Source organism: Papio anubis, chromosome 4 (assembly GCF_008728515.1).
Source record: "Papio anubis isolate 15944 chromosome 4, Panubis1.0, whole genome shotgun sequence".
NCBI lineage: Eukaryota > Metazoa > Chordata > Mammalia > Primates > Cercopithecidae > Papio > Papio anubis.
The window spans coordinates 115,400,526-115,418,755 of NC_044979.1; the positions used below are offsets into that span (position 1 = coordinate 115,400,526).

Genomic DNA, 18,230 nt, shown 5'->3' on the forward strand with positions numbered 1-18,230 from the left:
CCCACTTCTGGCATCTGCATGTCAGGGACGTGTGAGCAAAGCCGAGCCCTCCGGGGCTGCGGTTCTCCGATATGGCTTCGTGTCAGAGTCGCCTGTGAGAACCAAAGTCCCTGATGAACCAAAGAGCCCGAGGTGGCTGGTCTGGAGTGTGGTCTAGGACTGAGAGTAGAAAAGCCCCCTCAGCTGACCTCAGCACACAGCCTGACAGAGAGCCATTGCCCCGGAGAAAAGCAGCCTGGCTGGAGGAGATGCTGGGCAGAAGCAGGAAGGAAGGAAGGACGCCTGGCTTGGAGAAGACTTAGAGGTGATGACCATCACTTGTTCTCTGAAAGGATGGGACATTATCGCAGCACATCATATATATTGTATGTTGCATCTTAGATGACATCATACATTTCCTTACGTCACGTATCACTTGTAGATCATATGTCGTATCATGTCATATGTTACATGCCATGTCGTGTTTCATGTAATATATATCACATATCACATCATCTACCATATAACATGTCACATGTTGTATCAAATATCACACATCGTATAATTGTCTTTCATATTTCATCATAGATCACATCATCATATCACATTGTCATAAATCACATTATGTCACATCACATATCATATCATACGCTATTTGTGTATATATAGATCATATATCATATCACATCTGGTTTTGTGTGATCTCCTTGGGCGAAAATGAGGCTCTGTAGGTAGATGCTCTAAGGAGACAGATGTCAGTCCATTTGCTTAGTAAATATTTGGGCAGCCCCCACTCAGTGCTGAGCACAGACACAAGCAGAGTTGAATGATGTGAGCTGACCTGGCTGACCAGGTGGCTTGAGGAGTTGAACCGAATGGCCTTGTGCCCTTGAAGGTTGGTGACCCTGGCTGTGCCGACCGGGGTCCTCCTGAGAGGGGTCTGGTGCTCCTTGTTGGCCCCTGGTCTCCTCACTTGGCTGCGAATGCTCCTGTGCTCAGTGACACCCCATCTCCTGCTTAAGGTTCTGGGCCTTAAAGGCTGCTGCCCTTCCTTAAGGCTGCTGTCCTTCCTTCTACTCCTGTTTCTGCCTTGCTCGATGTGCATGTTGATGGGTTATAAGCTGTTTCTGCGGGCACGCCTCTTCCTGGCAGCTGCCCAGGAAGCCCTGCGTCTGCCCTCTGGTTCTGCACCTGGCCTGGAGCTGCCTGAAGCTGCAAACTCACCTGGTTTACTCCACTTTCTGGTTCACTTGCTCCATGAACCTGTGTCCTCTTGGCCGGCTCTCCTGGCATTCCAGCTGCTGGCTCTCAGTCTGTGAGATTCTCCAGGCTTTGGTGCCCCCAGCTCCACATCTCTGGCCCTGCTACCTGAAACTGGTCTACCCTAGTGCCAGGGGCATCTTCCTGGGCCTCCTGTAGCTGCTCTCTGCTTGGGCTCCTGATTACCAGAGTGTTCCCAGGGCCTCAGGAAGCTCTACACACTGGAGTTCCTGTCACTCAGCTTCTTGGCTCTGGACCAGAAGAAAAGCCACCAAAGACTGAGCGCGGAAGATGCCTCCCAGCCAAACAAACCCTTCTTCCTCCTCAGACTTTCACAGACCCTGGGACCCACCAGTGTGTGCTCTGCAGGGCCGGCCTTCTACTGGGACCATCTAGGCATCTGGGGCATCCCCTGGCAGCCACATTGGGCTGTGTGTGTCCCTGCCTTGCACATGCAGGATAGAATATGTTTATCAACAGGGGGAGTTTGCCCAGGCAGAGGAGGACACTTTATATAATGTCTTTCTCTTCTTCCTACCTTGGAATGGAGTGTTTTATTTGAAACTTTGGAAACACAAAGTTTCAGGTGAACAGGTAAAGTGACCAGAGCTAACCTTTCCCCTCAGGGCCCATGCTGGGCCTCACAGTTGTGCACACTGGTTCTGTTTGCTCCCTGCCACTCCTCAGTAGTGAGGTCTGCACTCTCAACTGCATTTTTTTCCTGTCTTGAGTCTGATTCTGTTCCAGAAAGCCCTTTCCATCTCCAAGGGAGCGGGCTATGCCCCAAGACACTAATTTCAGCAGTTACCCACTGACTTCCTCTTTTGATAGAGCCCTGGGTGGCAGGCTCAGTGCCTGAGTGACCAGGAAGGAGAGGGGCCTGCAGGTCAGATATGTCCCTTTCCAAGGCCCACAGAGAAGTCTGTTCCAGGCTTGGGGAATTCTGAGTGGGCAGAGGAAATCCTAAGGCACATAAGGGATGTGTATTGCATTAGTCTGTTGTCACATTGCTATAAAGAACTACCTGAGACTGGGTAATTTAGGAAGAAAAGAGGTTTAATTGACTCATAGTTCTGCAGGCTGTACAGGAGGCATGGCTGGGGAGGCCTCAGGAAACTTACAATCGTGGTGGAAGGCAAAGGGGAGGCAAGCATGTCTTCTTATGGCTGCAGGAGAGAGAGAGCAAAGGGGAAAGAGCTACACACTTTCAAACAACAAGATCTTGTGAGAATTCACTCACTATCATGAGAACAGCAAGGGGGAAATCCGTCCCCGTGATCCAATCACCTCCCACCAGGTCCTTCCCCCAACACTGGGAATTACAACTGGACATGAGATTTGGATGGGGACGTAGAGCCAAATCATATCAGGATGGTTTGGCTGGTTGGAAGATTCTTGAAGCATCTGATGCAGACTCCGTGGTTCCAGAGGCTTTTCTGATAGAGGGTGAGGGTTGGGGCTCCATTGTCAGCCTCTTTTCAGGCCAATGCTTTGCTGGTAGCACAAGTAAGAAATTGCTGCAGGTGCAGGCAAGCATGCAGCCAGAGCTGGGTCTTGATTTCTGAGGCTGGAGAAAGTCTTTCCCTTGTTGAACAAGTGGGAAAGATCTTGTTTTATCACTTTGAAGAATGTTTATTCCTATGGGAAAAATGGATAGATATATTTTCCTTTTCTGATCTCTAAACCTAGGCCTCCTCCGCTTAGCATCTAGTCCTTTTTCATGCAGATCAATCATTTGGGAAGAGTCCAGGACCCGTTTTGTCAAATGCCTATGGGCCTAGTGAGGCTCCAGTGTGAATCCAGGTGGGGCTGAGAGAGGCCCTCTGAAGTGCAGGGAGGGGCATCTTTTTGTAAAGACAAGGTGAAGAATGCTGGACTTGAAAGTGGGATCCCAGGGCCGGTACCTTCCTCAGCTACCCAGCTTAGCCAGCCTGGGCCTGCTGGGAGCCAAAGCATCCAGAGGCCAGAGCAGTGGACTGGGGCGTCTCCAAGGCTCTGGGCTCCTGCAGCTGGCCCTGGGCAGTCTGACCCTGCCCCCAGCTTACTTGCCCTGACCTCCATCACTAGATCAGATCCCCCTCTCTCTCAAACTTGGGCTTTATTTAGGAGTGTGGTATGCTATTTTAAGGAAGTGCGTGCCCATTAATTTTTATTGGTATGATTCTTAGTGAATACTTTAAAAGTGATATACATTCCCTGTTTGGGCCAGGTGGTTCCTGTCTATAGGAGAGATGAAGATGGGATGAGAAGTATCCTAACTGTCCAGGGACTTTGGTGACTTTGCTGGTCTTGCTCCTGAAGAGCTGTGTGACCCTGGACATGTCCCTTTTGTCTCGGAGCTTCAGTTTTCCCCCTCTGTAAATTGGCCTTTTCCACCTCATGACATCCTGTCTCTGAGCCCACAGAGCATTGGAAAGATGAGGGTGGCAGGACCAGTCTCCCAGCTGCTGCAGCCAGGCCGACAAGACCAGGCCCTGTGTCCTGAGGTTTGGGACCAGTCCTTGACCTTGAATTTCCAATGGGATTTCTGCAGGACTCCCTGCAATGCCCAGGCTGCAGGGACACAGGCAGTACATCAGTCCCTGTGTCAATCTCTGACCTTCCATGCGATGAGAGGCTCAGTCTGAGGCTTCCCAATGCTCCCTCTCTGTATTCCATACATGGAAGTCATGTGTGACACTCTTGGGGCAGAAAGAAGGGGGCGTTTTCTCCTGCTGGTGAAGTCAGATGAGGCCTGAACCCCTCCCTGGGTCCTGCCTTGGGGGATACTCAGGTTTGAGTCCCTCTCCCACACTGGGATATTGCTCTGTGTGAGGTCTGTGCTCACCCACCTTCTTCTGCTTATATCCCTCTCCTCTGACACACACCACCAGCTCTGCTCCTCTCCCAGAGATGCCCTGAGTATTAGGTCACCCTAGCAAGTTGCTCCTAGCCAGCCAGTTCTGGCCTACCAAAATGGCCTTTCATATGGTTTCAGCCACCTCATCCCCAGCTGCTGTGTTTCATGAGTGGGCTGAGGGGCTTCTGATTTCAGGAACCTGCCAGATTCCTGGCTCCCATACTTCAGGCGATGCTTCAGGTTCCTCGAGTCCTTAATTTTCTTTGCAGTAAAATGGAGAAATGGTGTTTGCATCTCTGAGTTGTTTTGATAATTTAATGAGATCTCAGATTAAATGGGCCTGCATAGACTGGGTTCTAGCAGCTGCTGCAAGTATTGATTCATCAACTCCCAGAAAGAGGGAGCCAGTGGCCGATTCTGTAGGATTCTGTCTGAAGCCACATGGTTCTGTGTACCCATAGGAATGTGGATTTGTCTGTCCACTTCATGAGGGAAGCCTTGTCCATCACAGGTGATAGGCAAACCGTGAATCAGATTTTGAACAGGAACCTCATTATTCCACATGACCACCAAGTGTGCAAGCCACCATTTTTGCTAAATAGACTCAGTTGAGATGCCTTGCTGGCAGTGTGTATTTTTGGTTTACTACGTTGAATTAAATTAGAAGTAAATGGCATGTGCTTTTCCTCCCTGACCCACTTTTGAGCTGCTAGGTTCAGCTTGTGTGTGCTGCCGTCGTCAGTAGAACTCGATTGTCCCCCAGCCTGCATCCCTGGAGGTCGTGCGAGAAGGGATGCCTGCTAACCTTATTCGCCTTGCACTTGGGCTGTCCCCAACAGTACGTTACTTTTTAACAAAGGGGCTTGTGTGTGAGCCATGGAGCATGCTTCAGTTTCTCAGCATGGAGAAACTTGGAGGATTACTTCCTCTAATTATTGGATTCTAGTTTTCAGAGCCAGACCTGTTGATACATTTAGAGATGGATTTTCTGTGGGAGAGGTGATGCCTGTGTGCACACTTCTACACCCACCACACATGGTTTTCCCTAAAATTTTAGGGGATGTGGAGCTTCTGAATCTTTATATTCTAGATTGAGAAGCTCATTTTTACAGATGGGAAAACTGAGTCTTAGGTGGGGAAGGGAGGAGCCCAAGTTGAGGGGATGAGCTTGAACCACCTGAGATTGAAGCCATTTGCCCCACCCTTCCCACCACACAAGGATGGGGGCTTGGAGGCTGCTGCAGGCGTGTGTGTTGTTGTTATTTCTAGAAATTCTGCCTAGGTGATGGTAAATCAGCCTCTATAGTGTCCTCTCTCCTCTTTTTTGCCCCTGTTATATGCACAGCTATAGCTGCAGTGCTTGAAATAATGGCTGACGCTCAATAGACGTTCATTGAACAAATGAATGAATGTGTGCTCACCTGTCCTTTCACTTTCGAGCTTCAGTGCAGCCGTGACTAGGTTTCAGCTCTGCCAGAATTTACTCATGCCAAGGGGCCAACAGTGGCCCCCTCTGCCCAAGATGGGCCACTTCCTCTTTTCCTTCCTGTTGGGGTCCAGCTCAGAGGACCAAGGTCATGGCTGTAGGCGGTGGGCAAATGTCAGACTTTTCCTCTGCCTAAAAAAGACGTGTGATAAATAAGAACCTGAGAGCACAAGTAAAGAAAAAACATAGTACAAATAAAGCCAAGAAAGTCCGTGGAAATTCTGTTCCTTGGAAATGAAGTTAAAGGTTCTGTTGGATTTAGACAAAGCCAGCTTGGGCATCCCAGGAATGGTGAGACCAGGAGGAGTCACTATGAGAGCAGTTCTGGATGCATCATTCTTTTAGAAGTAACTGTTCAGTTAACTGCAGATCTGATGTTACCAAGAATTGAGATATTTGAGGCAGAACCTACTGGGAAAGATGGAAGATGGAGAGTATTGGTAGAACGTGGTGGCGTGGATTTGGTTGGAGGCTGGCCGAGGTGCCACTTGCTGGGAGCCTAAAGCTTTGGTGAGCTCAAGGGGATCTGGGGATGAAGGTGGGCATGGGTCCCAGAGGTCTCCTTGCCATTTACCGTTTCATGGCTTCAGAGGTACAAACACTTACCAGTGCACAAAAACATTATTAGTATGTTTTGTTATTTACATTTTCCCATACTCATTTCCTTTTGTGAATTTTGAAAAATAAATTTTTATTTCAGCGTTTGGTTTCAGTGCTCAAAGAAGATTGGCAAACAACTGAAAAAAGTTAAATAAAAAAGTATATTCAAAATATATAAAACTACATAGATATTAAAGATATATCAGTAGTCTAACTTCCACATACTGTAAATCGGTGGCATGCATACTTCTGAGTTTACTGAGGTTTCTGAACTCAGAAATCTGCGCTGGGACTTGTGTGATTCTGTGGTCTGGGCAGCCATCTGCCTTGGAGTGGCTGCCAGGGCCTCCAAGTGCTGTGGTTTTCAGGGACAGGCCCTTGTAAGGATGAAGTGGGTAGTGACGGGCGGCTGGCAAGGGTTTCAGTGGAGGCCAGGGAAGCAGTGGGGTTGTGCTGAGCAGGTGCTTCCTGAGCCTTGGCTGGAGCTCCAGGAAGGAGGCCCTAGTGGGAAGTCGGAGTGAAGATAAACCACACACAGTCTTCTCGGGTGGGTGGCACAGCCTTGCCTTGCACGTACCATGTTGTTATTGACAAATGTGATACACAGAGGCCTCCAGAATGGGACTCCAGGCTGAGCTGGTTTGCTGTCACCACATGATGGCCCGCCCCTCAGTCCTTCTTGGAACTTTTGTTAGTATTTCCATCCCGGATGGAATAGAAAGAGGAGGTTGGCCTCTTAAGCCTTAAGATGCACTGGGTTAGAGTTTAAATGATTTCAGAGCTTGTCAAAGTAAATTTAGCTGGAACTGGGTTTACACACGAGGAAACTGAGGCATAGAGATGGGCATCTAGATTCGGCCAGGCTGGCCTGGGGTTTCCCAGAAGCCTTCAGTTCTCTCACCACCTGCTCTGTCTCTGTTCCCTTCCCTAATGCCCCTTGCCGCACTCTGTTGTCCCCAGCCTGGCTCCTGGTGAATGCCTCTCATGTCACCAGCCTGTCATGTCTGGATGTGGCCTCCAGGCCTTGACCATAAGTTTGTATTGAGGCCTAAGGTCGACTGTGCGTCAGGAAGGGGTAGGAGGCCCTTTGCCTGGACTGCAGATTCTGTGGATATTTCCAGCAGATTATCATCTGCATCTGGCTGGCAAGCAGGCATGGGTCCCTGCGAGGGAGCAGTGGCCTCACAGAGCCCTATGTTCATCTGAACTGTCATGATGACACACTCCACGGTAATGACCAGGTCCACCTGGGATTTGGGGACTGCCCTGGGCAGGGAGGGCCCTCTAGGAGGCCATGAAGGGAACTCATGGGTCTGGTGTGGACATGGTGTGAGCTGGCTGGGAGCTTGGGCCAGAGCCACCCCTCCTGCCTAAGGCCCTCAGCTGACAGGTGGGCAGGAAGGCACCATGTCCACTGACTATGCCAGGAGACCTCCACGCTCAGGCCACATGCAGCAAGGACAAGGCCCAGCATCCGTGGTACTCATAGCCTAGCGATGCAGAGCAAGGTGGCGCCTGGGCAGATACAAGGTGGGCCCCAGCCCCATGCTCTGTGTCTGTGTTGCAGATCCGTGGCTGAAGCCACCGAGGTGGACCTGAACATGCGTGTGGGTCTGCACACGGGCAGGGTCCTCTGTGGTGTCCTGGGCTTGCGCAAGTGGCAGTATGACGTGTGGTCCAATGATGTGACCTTGGCCAATGTCATGGAAGCCGCTGGCCTGCCAGGGTAAGTCGGGGATGGGGTGGGGAGGGAAGGGAGGTGGGTGATGGCTGCGCACCCCTGGGCTAAATCCGTGCTTCAGGTCCTGGGCTGTGCTCTTGAGGGCACTTGTGTGAGTGCTCCTGGAGAAGCCTGCCTGTCCCAGCCACACCTGCCAACCAGTCTCCCTGTGGTGGGCGTTCCACCCAGCCTTGCTGCCACTCTGTGCTGGGCCCAGCTGAGCCTGGCGCACATCTACAAAAAGCTGTCATGGGACCAGAAGGCTAGAGCAGATGCGTGTGGGGACCTCTGCCCATGGTATGGTGCTGTCCTCATGGCTTATTGTCACTGCATCACTTCTCATTTTGCTGTCTTTGGTTTCATTTTCTCAAATATGCAAATGGAAAGTGCTGGGACTTTAGAGCTCCTTCTCCACCCCCAAGCTCCACACAGCCATCTAGGAGCTCATGGACATCTGGGTCACAGATGATGCCTTCTTTGAGCTCTCTGAGAAGTGCTGCGGGCTGTTGACGGCTGTGCTCCATGGCAGGCTCAGCCTTATCTTGAGGAAGATTTCCATGCACCTCTCTGCCACCCCCGGGTCCTGTAATCTCCCTTTTGTATGATCTCGCAGTGGCTACCATAGCAGGCAGCTTCTCCAGAACGCTGGCTGCCCCTCAGCAGGCAACTTTTGCAGAACACTGGCCGCCCCACAGTGTGCCCTGGGCTCAGCATAAAGTAGGGGCTTCAGTGAGAACTGGCGTTTTCCTCTCCCTGTTGGCTCCTGAGGCCGGGCTATGCAGCTGCTATCTCCATTGCTGATGGAATGGATGAGGCATCAGCTGAACACAGGAATGCACAGACACTTGCCTTTCTGGAGACTGTGGTGCCTGGAAGTTTCCAGACAACCTCGGTGACCTTTGTTTTTCAGGGCCAGGCTGATGGGGGTGACAGTGTCCCCAGGTGTTTCCAGGGCCCCTCCGGAGGGGCAGGAAGCAGCAAGGTTGAGGCTTTCCATGAGCGCCCTGCTTGCCCCAGGCCAATGGGAGCTGCTGATGGGGGCACCCAGAGAGCATCCCAGCAGGGACTGGGCCTGGGGATCCAAGCACTCTGAGCTGATGGCAGGAATCGGTCCCTGTAGATGGGGCAGCACAGGGATGAGCTGAGGCTGGAGTCAGAGAACCTGCCTATGCTGCCCTCTGGCCCCTTTGCAACCTCTCCTCTTCCTGGCCTGGCAGTCCCTCCCTGTCCCTCCCTTTCCCACTCCCCTGCTCCTCTGGGGATCCTGGTGGAGCCGCTACTGGGAAAGGCCTCATGACCTCTCGAGCCCTGTCCTCACCCCTTCAGGATCCCAGTGAGCATGGCAGCTCTGTCTTCAGCCGCCTCCCATCTGAGCCAGGCTCCCTGCTTTCATCCTCAGCCAGCCTTAGAGTTTAATTATGAATCCCAAGCTTTTCCCCCGCGAGGAGTTCAGAAGGTTGTGCGGTGAAGTGAAGAATTGGGTTTGCAGGGAATGGTTTTGGAAGCTGGGGAGTTTGCTTCTCGCCCCATAAACCTGCGAGCTCAGGCGTTCCCTGCTAAGGAGCAGAGACTGTGGGTATTCGAGTTTTCTGCTGAGACAATGCCAACTGTGGGGGAATTTCCTGCCCTCACCAGAAGATTGGTTGGGGAGGCGTGAACGCCTGGGCTCCACAGCCTGTTTCTCACCATCCTGCTTCCCACCCCACCTCGTGTGTGAACACCGTGGCCACCCCTGACTTCTTGCTACCCAGTGGGGTCTGCCCACTCCTTGTGCTGACCAGACCAGACCGTGGTTTGAGAGGGACTCCCATGTCTCCTCTCCTCTTTCTCCTCTTCAAATCATTGCCACTTTTTCCTCAACTTCCCTTATAAGTCCTGACATATTCTTTCTCTCTCCCTTGCTTCCTCTGCTCTCCCTCTGGCCCTGTGTCCCCCACCTCAGTCATCCCTGCTGTCCTGCTGGGCATGGTTCCTGATGGCCCTGCTGTATCTCTGCCTGGGCCCTCCCTCCTGGCATGGACGGACTTGCATGGGAGCGTGAATACTCCCTGTGGAGCCCGTCCTGGTGCAGGGAAGCCTCTGCCTGCGCCCCTTCCCCTCTGGCGAGACCCTGCAGACTCTGAACAGTGGCTCCCCACTCATCCGGCCTCTGCCTCCTTCTTTTGTAGGAAGGTTCATATCACAAAGACGACCCTAGCGTGCTTGAATGGGGACTACGAGGTAGAACCAGGTTACGGACATGAGAGGAACAGTTTCTTGAAAACTCATAACATTGAAACCTTTTTTATTGTGCCATCCCATCGCCGAAAGGTAGGCACCAGAGCCCCCCTTACTTGGTTGATCCTTAGCTGCTGGGCCTGTGCAGAGCTTTACAGATGTGACTCCTCCTGCTTCCTCTCCAAGCACTGCTTCTCCGGGCTGTGAACTTGCTAAGATGGGGAGAGTTGTCCCCACTAACACTGTCCTGGGCCTTGTTTCTTATGGTGTGGGGAGGGGTCTAGGTAAGGGAGCCGGAACCCCTAGTCAGAGATCTGGGGTCACCTCAGGGCAGGCCATTCTGTGTCCTCCTTCCCCTCCCTGGGCCTTCACTGCCTCCCCTGCAAAGTGGGCATGAAACCCTGCAGGGGGGCCAGGGATGGGGAGCTCTGTGAACCGAGCAGTGCTGGGCACAGAGGTAGGCTGTTACCATCTTATATGGGGCACTTGAGGTCACCCTGCCCAGAGAAAAGTGATCTGGACATGATCAAGAGTGATCAAGTCACTTTCAGGGTCCATGTGAGGGGTCAGGCTCAGGTGAGGGTGCAGGATTCAGGTGAGGGGATCAGGCTCAAATGAGGTGTTCAGGGCTCAGGTGAGGGGTTCAGGGCTCAGGTGAGGGTGCAGGGCTCAGGTGAGGGATTCAGGGCTCAGGTGAGGGGTTCAGGCTCAGGGGAGGGTCGATGGCTCAGGTGAGAGTGCAGAGCCATTACTGTGTTGGCTCTTTTTAAAGGAACAATTTATGGGAGCTAGTCATTGTGCACCCCAGTAGATGCAGGCCCCTGGGCTCTGTCACATTGACAGAGACACTAGCATCCAGTCCTGTAGTTTGAGGGTGAAAGGGGGTGACAAGGTAGGTACAGTATACAGCCCCACTTTAGAGAATCTTGAATAGTGGGAGGGGAAGAGTGAGAATGCTCAGAAGAAGGGGGTTTTGTTGTTTTGAAGAGTGGAGATTTGTACCTACCTTTAGGGGCCAGAGAAAGTGAAGTTGAGAGGTAGGCAGTGAGGCCAAGGAAGGGGTACCGCATTTCTGGAGAGGAGGTGGGGTCAGAGCTGCTGTGGGGGTGCAGAAACTTTGGCCTCACTCAGAAGCCAGGCTGGCCAGCAGGAGCAATGACAGTGGGGCATCCATGGGGTCCCACTTTCCTATCACCTCATTTGACCTTGAGAAGGCCCCCAGGGGTGAGTGAGTGATGTTCATCCGATTTTACAGATGGAATTTCACCCAGAACATGAGGACTGTGAGGGAATTGAGGTTCTGAGCCTCAGCTGGGTGCACTGCGCAGCCCTCCCCATCCTCCCCATGGGATTTATTTCCGTGTCCGTAGAAGGGGATATACTGGAAGCTGAATGAGGTAGCAAAGACCTTTATTTCAAGCCCTGGTTGTCTTTCCTGACCAGGGCTTCTAGCCTCCCCCAACTTTGCTTCAGGATTCCATGCATCACATTGGCTTTTAGAGGCCTTTGGTGTGGTTTGAGAATCGAACCTTTTGGACGTGGGTTGTGGTTTTGTTTGCTGCTCTATTCTTGGCACGTTCTCCTATGCCTGGCATGAAGTAGGCACCGAGCAAATGAATCCCAGTGTCCTGGGGTGGCTGTAGCTGTCAGGATTGCATTCCCAGCCCGAGAGGCAGAATGTGTCTCATTCACAGCATTTCTCCTTGCCCCTTGTGTGTTTGGACAGATATTTCCAGGCCTGATTCTCTCAGATATAAAACCGGCCAAGAGGATGAAGTTCAAGACTGTCTGCTACCTGCTGGTGCAGCTCATGCACTGCCGAAAGATGTTCAAGGCCGAGATCCCCTTCTCCAATGTCATGACCTGCGAGGACGATGACAAGGTAGGAACAGCCAGGGAACCTGCCATGCTGGAGCTGCCAGGGACTGATCTGTCTCCTGCCCTCCCAATATGGACCCCGTGCGATTTGGCTAGATCAGAACTCCCTGTTTACATGTGGATAATCTTGTAAATGCTGCTCAGAGCTGAGCTACTTTTTATTTCCTGCAAAAGTCATTATAGTGTACTTTTTTGCTCCTTGGCATTCTTTGTATTTATCCATAATCTATGTATTTATTTGTGTTTATCCATAAATCCAAGCTAAAATTCCCCATCTGCTGTCTAAATGGCCTCTGAGGGTATTCATTCTGGGCAGATGTGCTGGACCCTCCCTCCTTAGGTGGATGTCACACTAAGCCTGGCCCTACCCACCTGTCATCCTTGCCCCCAGCGTCCAAGCCTATGCCTCATCTGTCTGTGCCTGTGCGGCTTCCTGGCTCCCTCTCTGTGCAGGAGTGCACTGCCTGCAGATGGCCTTCCCCTGTTACTCTCGGTCTGCAGCCCACCCAGGACGTCCAGATGGGCAAAACACCAAAACACTGTCTTCTCAGCAGTCTCCACCTCTGACTCCTCACCCACAGTACCTGATTCCCTACCCCTGGACCCCAGGTTTCCCAGCTTTGCATCAGGTGCTGTGGGCAGGGTGAGCCTGGAAGCCTGGGCTTTTACAGTTCCAGTGTCACTCCTTCATCACCATCTGCCCCCCAGACAGGGCTCCCTACTGCCGCTGCCTTGTGATGAGTGAAAGCAAGTCAGAAATGGGGAGGAGAATAGCGTCTCCACTGCAGGAGGCATCAAAGGTGGTGACGGGGCACGACAGGCAGGTGGTCTCTGCAGGGATGTCTGCGGTAGTCCCAGTAGGGCGTATGCCTAGGACAAGAGGAATAGGTGCAGTCTGTGTGCACACAGCAGTCCCCACCTGCAGCATCACCCTCTGCGGGCATCCAGGCCTGTTACCACTCTCTTCTCTCCCCCTCTGCTACCTGCACCTCCAGACTCAGCCCAGGCCTGCCAGCCTCAGTGTTTGATGGAGCCCAGCCTTGGAGCTAGAGTTAGGCATCAGGTGGGAGAGTGCGTTGTGCCATCTGTGACCTTGGCGCTGCTTTTGTGAGCACACGTGTCCGGAGTTCAGGCGAACGGCTTGCTAAGGCTCTTGGACAGACTGGTACCACCTCAGACTGTCCTCTTCCTCAGGGTCCCTGTTCCCCAGCTGTGCTCATTCAGGGGTGTGGGAGCCAGGGCAGTGGGGACTGGCCTGTAGGTGGCGGTGTTGCACAAGGGCCCAGTCTCTGCCAGGAGGGCAGGAGCTGTTAAAGAAAATTATTTGACCAGCTTGGTGGGCTCGGTAGCTCATGCCTGTAATCCCAGCACTTTGGGAGGCTAAGGTGGGTGGATCACAAGGTCAGGAGTTCGAGACCAGCCCGACTAACGTGGTGAAACCCATCTCTACTAGAAATACAAAAATTAGCCAGATGTGGTAGCGCGTGCCTGTAGTCCCAGCTACTCCGAAGGCTGAGGCAGGAGAATCACTTGAACCCAGGAGGTGGAAGTTGCAGTGAGCCAAGATCGTGCCACTGTACTCCAGCCTGGGTGGCATAGTGAGACTCCGTCTCAAAAAAAAAAAAATTATTCAATGACACTTGCTAAAACACAGTAAGACAGTCTGTATGTGGGACCATAGCTATGGCATAGGAACCCCAGCAGTGGCAGTGGAGTTGTGCTATTGAGGGGAGAGGCTGGACTCAGCTCCTAACAGAAGGAGGGTAGTGAGGGTCAGTGGATGGAAAATTTCTGAGAGGAAACATAGGGGTAAGGGGATTCTGGCCAACTGACCTAGCACGATTCTTGCTGAAGACAGGTCTAGGTGATCAGGCCTCCCCTGGGGACTGGTGGAGGGTGAGGAACCTGATCAGATAGGAGGGGGAATAGGATATTGAGGGTGGGGTGTTCCTGCTAAAACTGGATTTTATAAGGAAGTGCACCATTGGGCCTAGGAGAAGTTTCAGAGCCTGGCTGAAATTTGGTCAAGCAGAGAAAATGTGTCAGACCCCACACATCTGATGCCTTTCCTGTAGGTTCAGATCCATCCCTCACTGAGTGGCCTGGACGTCCTCCTGGGGATTTGGTCTCCCACCCTGCAACGGGGGCAACTGTGCACGTAGCTTCAGGTCCTGCCCAACAGCCACTGTCACCAGTGCTGCAAGGATGAGCTCCTGCCATCAGCCCTTACCCCCCAGGGCATTCACGCCAGCTGTTTCTTCTCTCAGCAGTTTCTCCTGATCGTAAACATAATTGATTATGGAAAATATGGAGAAACACAAAAATGCACAAGGGAGAAAATGAAAAGCATTTATCTGCAATCCTACCATCCCACAAAAAAGCTATCATGAACATTTTGTTCCTTCCAGTTTCTTAAGTGTGTGTGTCTGTATTTTTTAAATAAACTTGATGATACACAGGCAGTTTGGTTGCTCGTTGTTTTTTTGTTTGTTTCTTTTTTGCTTGCAAATATATCATAAACATTTTCTTATAGTATTAAATACTTATCATAAATATGATTTTTTGGTCCTTATTTTACTTTATAAGTTCTGGGATACAGGTGCAGAACGTGCAGGTTTGTTACGTAGGTATACATGTGCCATGGTGGTTTGCTGCACCCATCAACCCGTCATCTAGGTTTTAAGCCCCGTATGCATTAGGTATTTGTCCTAATGATCTCTCTTCCCTTTCCCCCACCCCCTGACAGGCCTCCATGTGTGATGTTCCCCTCCCTGTGTCCATGTATGCTCATTGTTCAACTTCTACTTGTGAGTGAGAACATGCGGTATTTGGTTTTCTGTTCCTGTGTTAGTTTGCTGAGGATGATGGTTTCCAGCTTCATCCATGCCCCTGCAAAGGACATGAACTCGTTCTTTTTTATGGTGGCAAAAAATATGATTTTTAAAAATCATTATATAGATTTCCAGCCTAAAGAGAAACCATTTACTTAACCTCCATTGATATTTAGGTTATTTCTGTTATGTTTAAATGAAGCAAATCGTGGACAGAGCTTTTGGTCATGAAAGTACGTTTACTTCTCTGATGGTTTTGTGTAGTGGAATCCAGAGAGTCAAGTGTCTGCCTGAGTGTCTGCAGCCTGTTAGGGTTGTTATGCTCATCGCCCACTGGGCCCACCAGGTGGGGAACATGACATTGCCTGCCTGAGTCAGCGTGGGACACGCCTCTATTCCAGTTTCCTAATACCTGGCAGCACAGTTGTCTCCTCTAATGGGTACACCCAGAAGCCTCCCAGTTCGGTCTCTCTCTCTTATTGAGTGCTGCTTTTGTTCTTCTCTTCTTAAATATTTAAGCTTGAATTAAAAAATAAAAGCAACATCCACACATGATACAAAAATTAAGTCCTCCAAGATGTTTGCCATTTTATATTTCCTTCTAGAAAAACAATTTGGGTGTGCACCAGAGATTAATGCAAATAGTTTATCATTTTGTCGTCCATGCTCTTTTCACTAGGTGACAGACTTTAGAAATCTTGGAGTCATTTCTAAGTGGCTGGATGGCCTCCCGCTGCAGGAGGGAGGGAGGGATGTGACTTCAACACTGGCTTGTTGGTTGGTGGGGACTTTTATTTCTAGAAGTTGGTCTCATGTCTACTGGTGTCGTGAACATCCTTTTTTCACAAATGTCTCAGTAAATCTTAAGAGGATAGCCTGGGGTATTTCTTTGTACTGGAATTGCTGGATTAAATAGTGTGTCTGTTTTAATTTCGGATAGCTGTTGCCAAATTGTTCTCTCTGAAGCACTTGCTGTGCTCGCTCCCACCACTGATGCACCTGAGCCTTGGTTTCCTCAATGGAGTCAGCTCTGTGTTTTAGCATGGTTTAAAAAATCACCGGTATGCTCAATGCTCAATGTCTTTTCTTCTCTGTTTCTGATCCACCTAGGGGCTCTCCTACCCCATCTCCTGGGCATTTTGTTTAAACATGGCTAGGAATTTTTTAAAAATATAACTTCTACCATATCTATCTGAATTTAATGAAGATAAAATTTCAGCTTATTTGGTCCACACATTTTGAAACTGATTGCAATAATGTTTTACTTAATTCTGTTGCATTTTTTTTGATCTACAATAGTATGTTTTTCAAATCGTGATAATTTTGCTTTCTCTTTTTCATCCTATGTTAAATGATTGCAATAGGGTGGGCATTCTTTTTTGTTCTGGCTATAATAGTTAAATAGGGTTTTACTACTAATTGTGATGCTTTGGGTTAGGAGTAATAGTATATGGCTAATTATTTCAAGAAAGTGATCCCTTTGAGTTAGCTTTTGGATTTTTTCTTTTGATAAGTGGATGTTGAATTTTAGAAAATACTCTTGAGTAGGTATTAAGATGCTTAACCTGGTGGTTCCCCCTCTGACTGTTAATATGGTCAGTGATATCACTGCATCCTCCAGGATTCTTTTGACATTGTAGGAGCCTCACCTTCCTGTCCATCCCTGTGGCCTTGGGCTCCTCCTGGTACACTTTCGGAGATGTGTGTATCATCTGCTCACTGAAGGACAGCCACTTTCCTCTCAATGTGTTGGCCATTCTCGTGGCTGCCCGTCACAGCCCAGGACTGTGATTTATGACTGTGGAGGACAGTCAGTAACCCAGGACATAGCAGGTGAGCTGACAGGCAGAAGATGCTGGGTGGTGACAGGGTTTGGAGGTGTGACTGACCTGAGGGTGGACCAGTGTCTATCACTCCTGACTTGAGGGAGGATCCATGTCCATTAGCACCAATCGGAAAATGGACCTGTGTTCATCAGCCCCAACCACAGAGAGGATCTGTGTTCCTCAGTCCCTGATCTGAGGGAGAACTTGTGTCCATCAGCCCCTGACCTGAGAGTGGACCTGGATCCATCGTTCCCTGACCTGAGGGTGGACCTGTGTCCATCATTCCCTGATCTCAAGGTAGATCTGTGTCCATCATTTTCTCACCTGAGGGTGGACCTTTGTCCATCGGCCCTGACCACAGGGAGGATCTGTGTCCCTCAGTCCCTGACTTGAGGGTGAACCTGTGTCCTTCAGTCCCTGACCTGAGGGTGAACTTGTGTGGATCTGCCCCAACTGGAGGGTGGACCCATGTCCATCCGCCCCGACTTAAGGCTGGACATGTGTCCATCAGCCCTGACCTCAAGGTGGATCTGTGTCCATCAACCTTTCACGTGAACTCTCAGAACTATCAGACCAGGGAGCAGTTGATACTGACCATTGGTCTTCTGAACAAGCCCAACCTCAGGTAAATAACCAGTGACCGGCAGGAGACTCAAGTCAAGGTCTGCTTGTCTGGGGTTGTAGCCTGAATGGGTAATGAAAAAGCTACGGGGTGCAGCAGAGATTTGCACTGGCAAGGACTCTGAGCATGGTTTCCTCATTATCTCCAGCTTCAGGACAAAGTTTCCCCTTGAGTATGGAGGTTTTTACCTGGAATCATCCCTCTCAATGGAATCATACAGTATGTGATCTCTGAAGTTGGCTTTTTCTTCATCCAGCATTATGGCCTTGGGATCCATCCAAGTTGTGTGTGTTAATAGTGCCTTCCTTTCATTGCTAAATAGTCCTTCGTGGTATGGATAGACCACTGTTTGTTCAGCCATTTGCTTGTTGAAGGACATTTCTGTTTCCAGTATTTAACTTTCACAAATAAAGGTGCCATAAACATTGCTGTGCGAAATTTTTTGTGCACATACATGTTAACTCTTCTAGGATAGATGCCCAGATGTGTGATTGATGGGTCATGTTTAGATTTTTTTTTCATAAACTGCCGAACTGTTTTCCAGAGTGTCTATTTTATATCCGCATTCTCAGTGTATGAAGGATCCAGTTTCTCTGCATCCTCACCAGCATTTGGTGTTCTCTCTCTCTCTCTCTCTTAAATATAGCTATTCTAATAAGTATGTTGTGATACTTCACTGTGATTTTATTTTTGCATTTCACTGATGGCTAAGGATGTTGAACATCTTTTCATGTGCTCATTTTTTATCCATATGTTCTCTTGCCTTTTGGTGAACTGTCTCTTCATGTCTTTTGTCTGCTTTCTAATTGGATTATTTGATTTTTTTTGTGCTGTTCATTTTCGAGAGTTCATGGTATATTCTAGAAATGATTCTTTTGTTAGAGATGTGGTTTGCAATTATTTTCTCCCAGTCTGTAGCTTGTCTTTTCATAGAACAGATGTTTTCAGTTTTGAAGATAACCAATGTATTGA

The 18,230-nt window shown here is 50.0% G+C and overlaps 1 protein-coding gene across 1 annotated transcript in view; it reads left to right on the forward strand.

Moving 5' to 3' along the window:
- Positions 1-18,230, forward strand: part of ADCY1 (adenylate cyclase 1) — a 143,328-nt gene that overhangs the window by 78,092 nt on the left and 47,006 nt on the right. Inside the window, exons 6-8 of the mRNA XM_003896011.5 lie at positions 7,732-7,890; positions 10,053-10,194; positions 11,828-11,983. Coding sequence (XP_003896060.4) covers positions 7,732-7,890; positions 10,053-10,194; positions 11,828-11,983 — 457 coding nt within the window. The remainder of the gene's footprint in view (positions 1-7,731; positions 7,891-10,052; positions 10,195-11,827; positions 11,984-18,230) is intronic.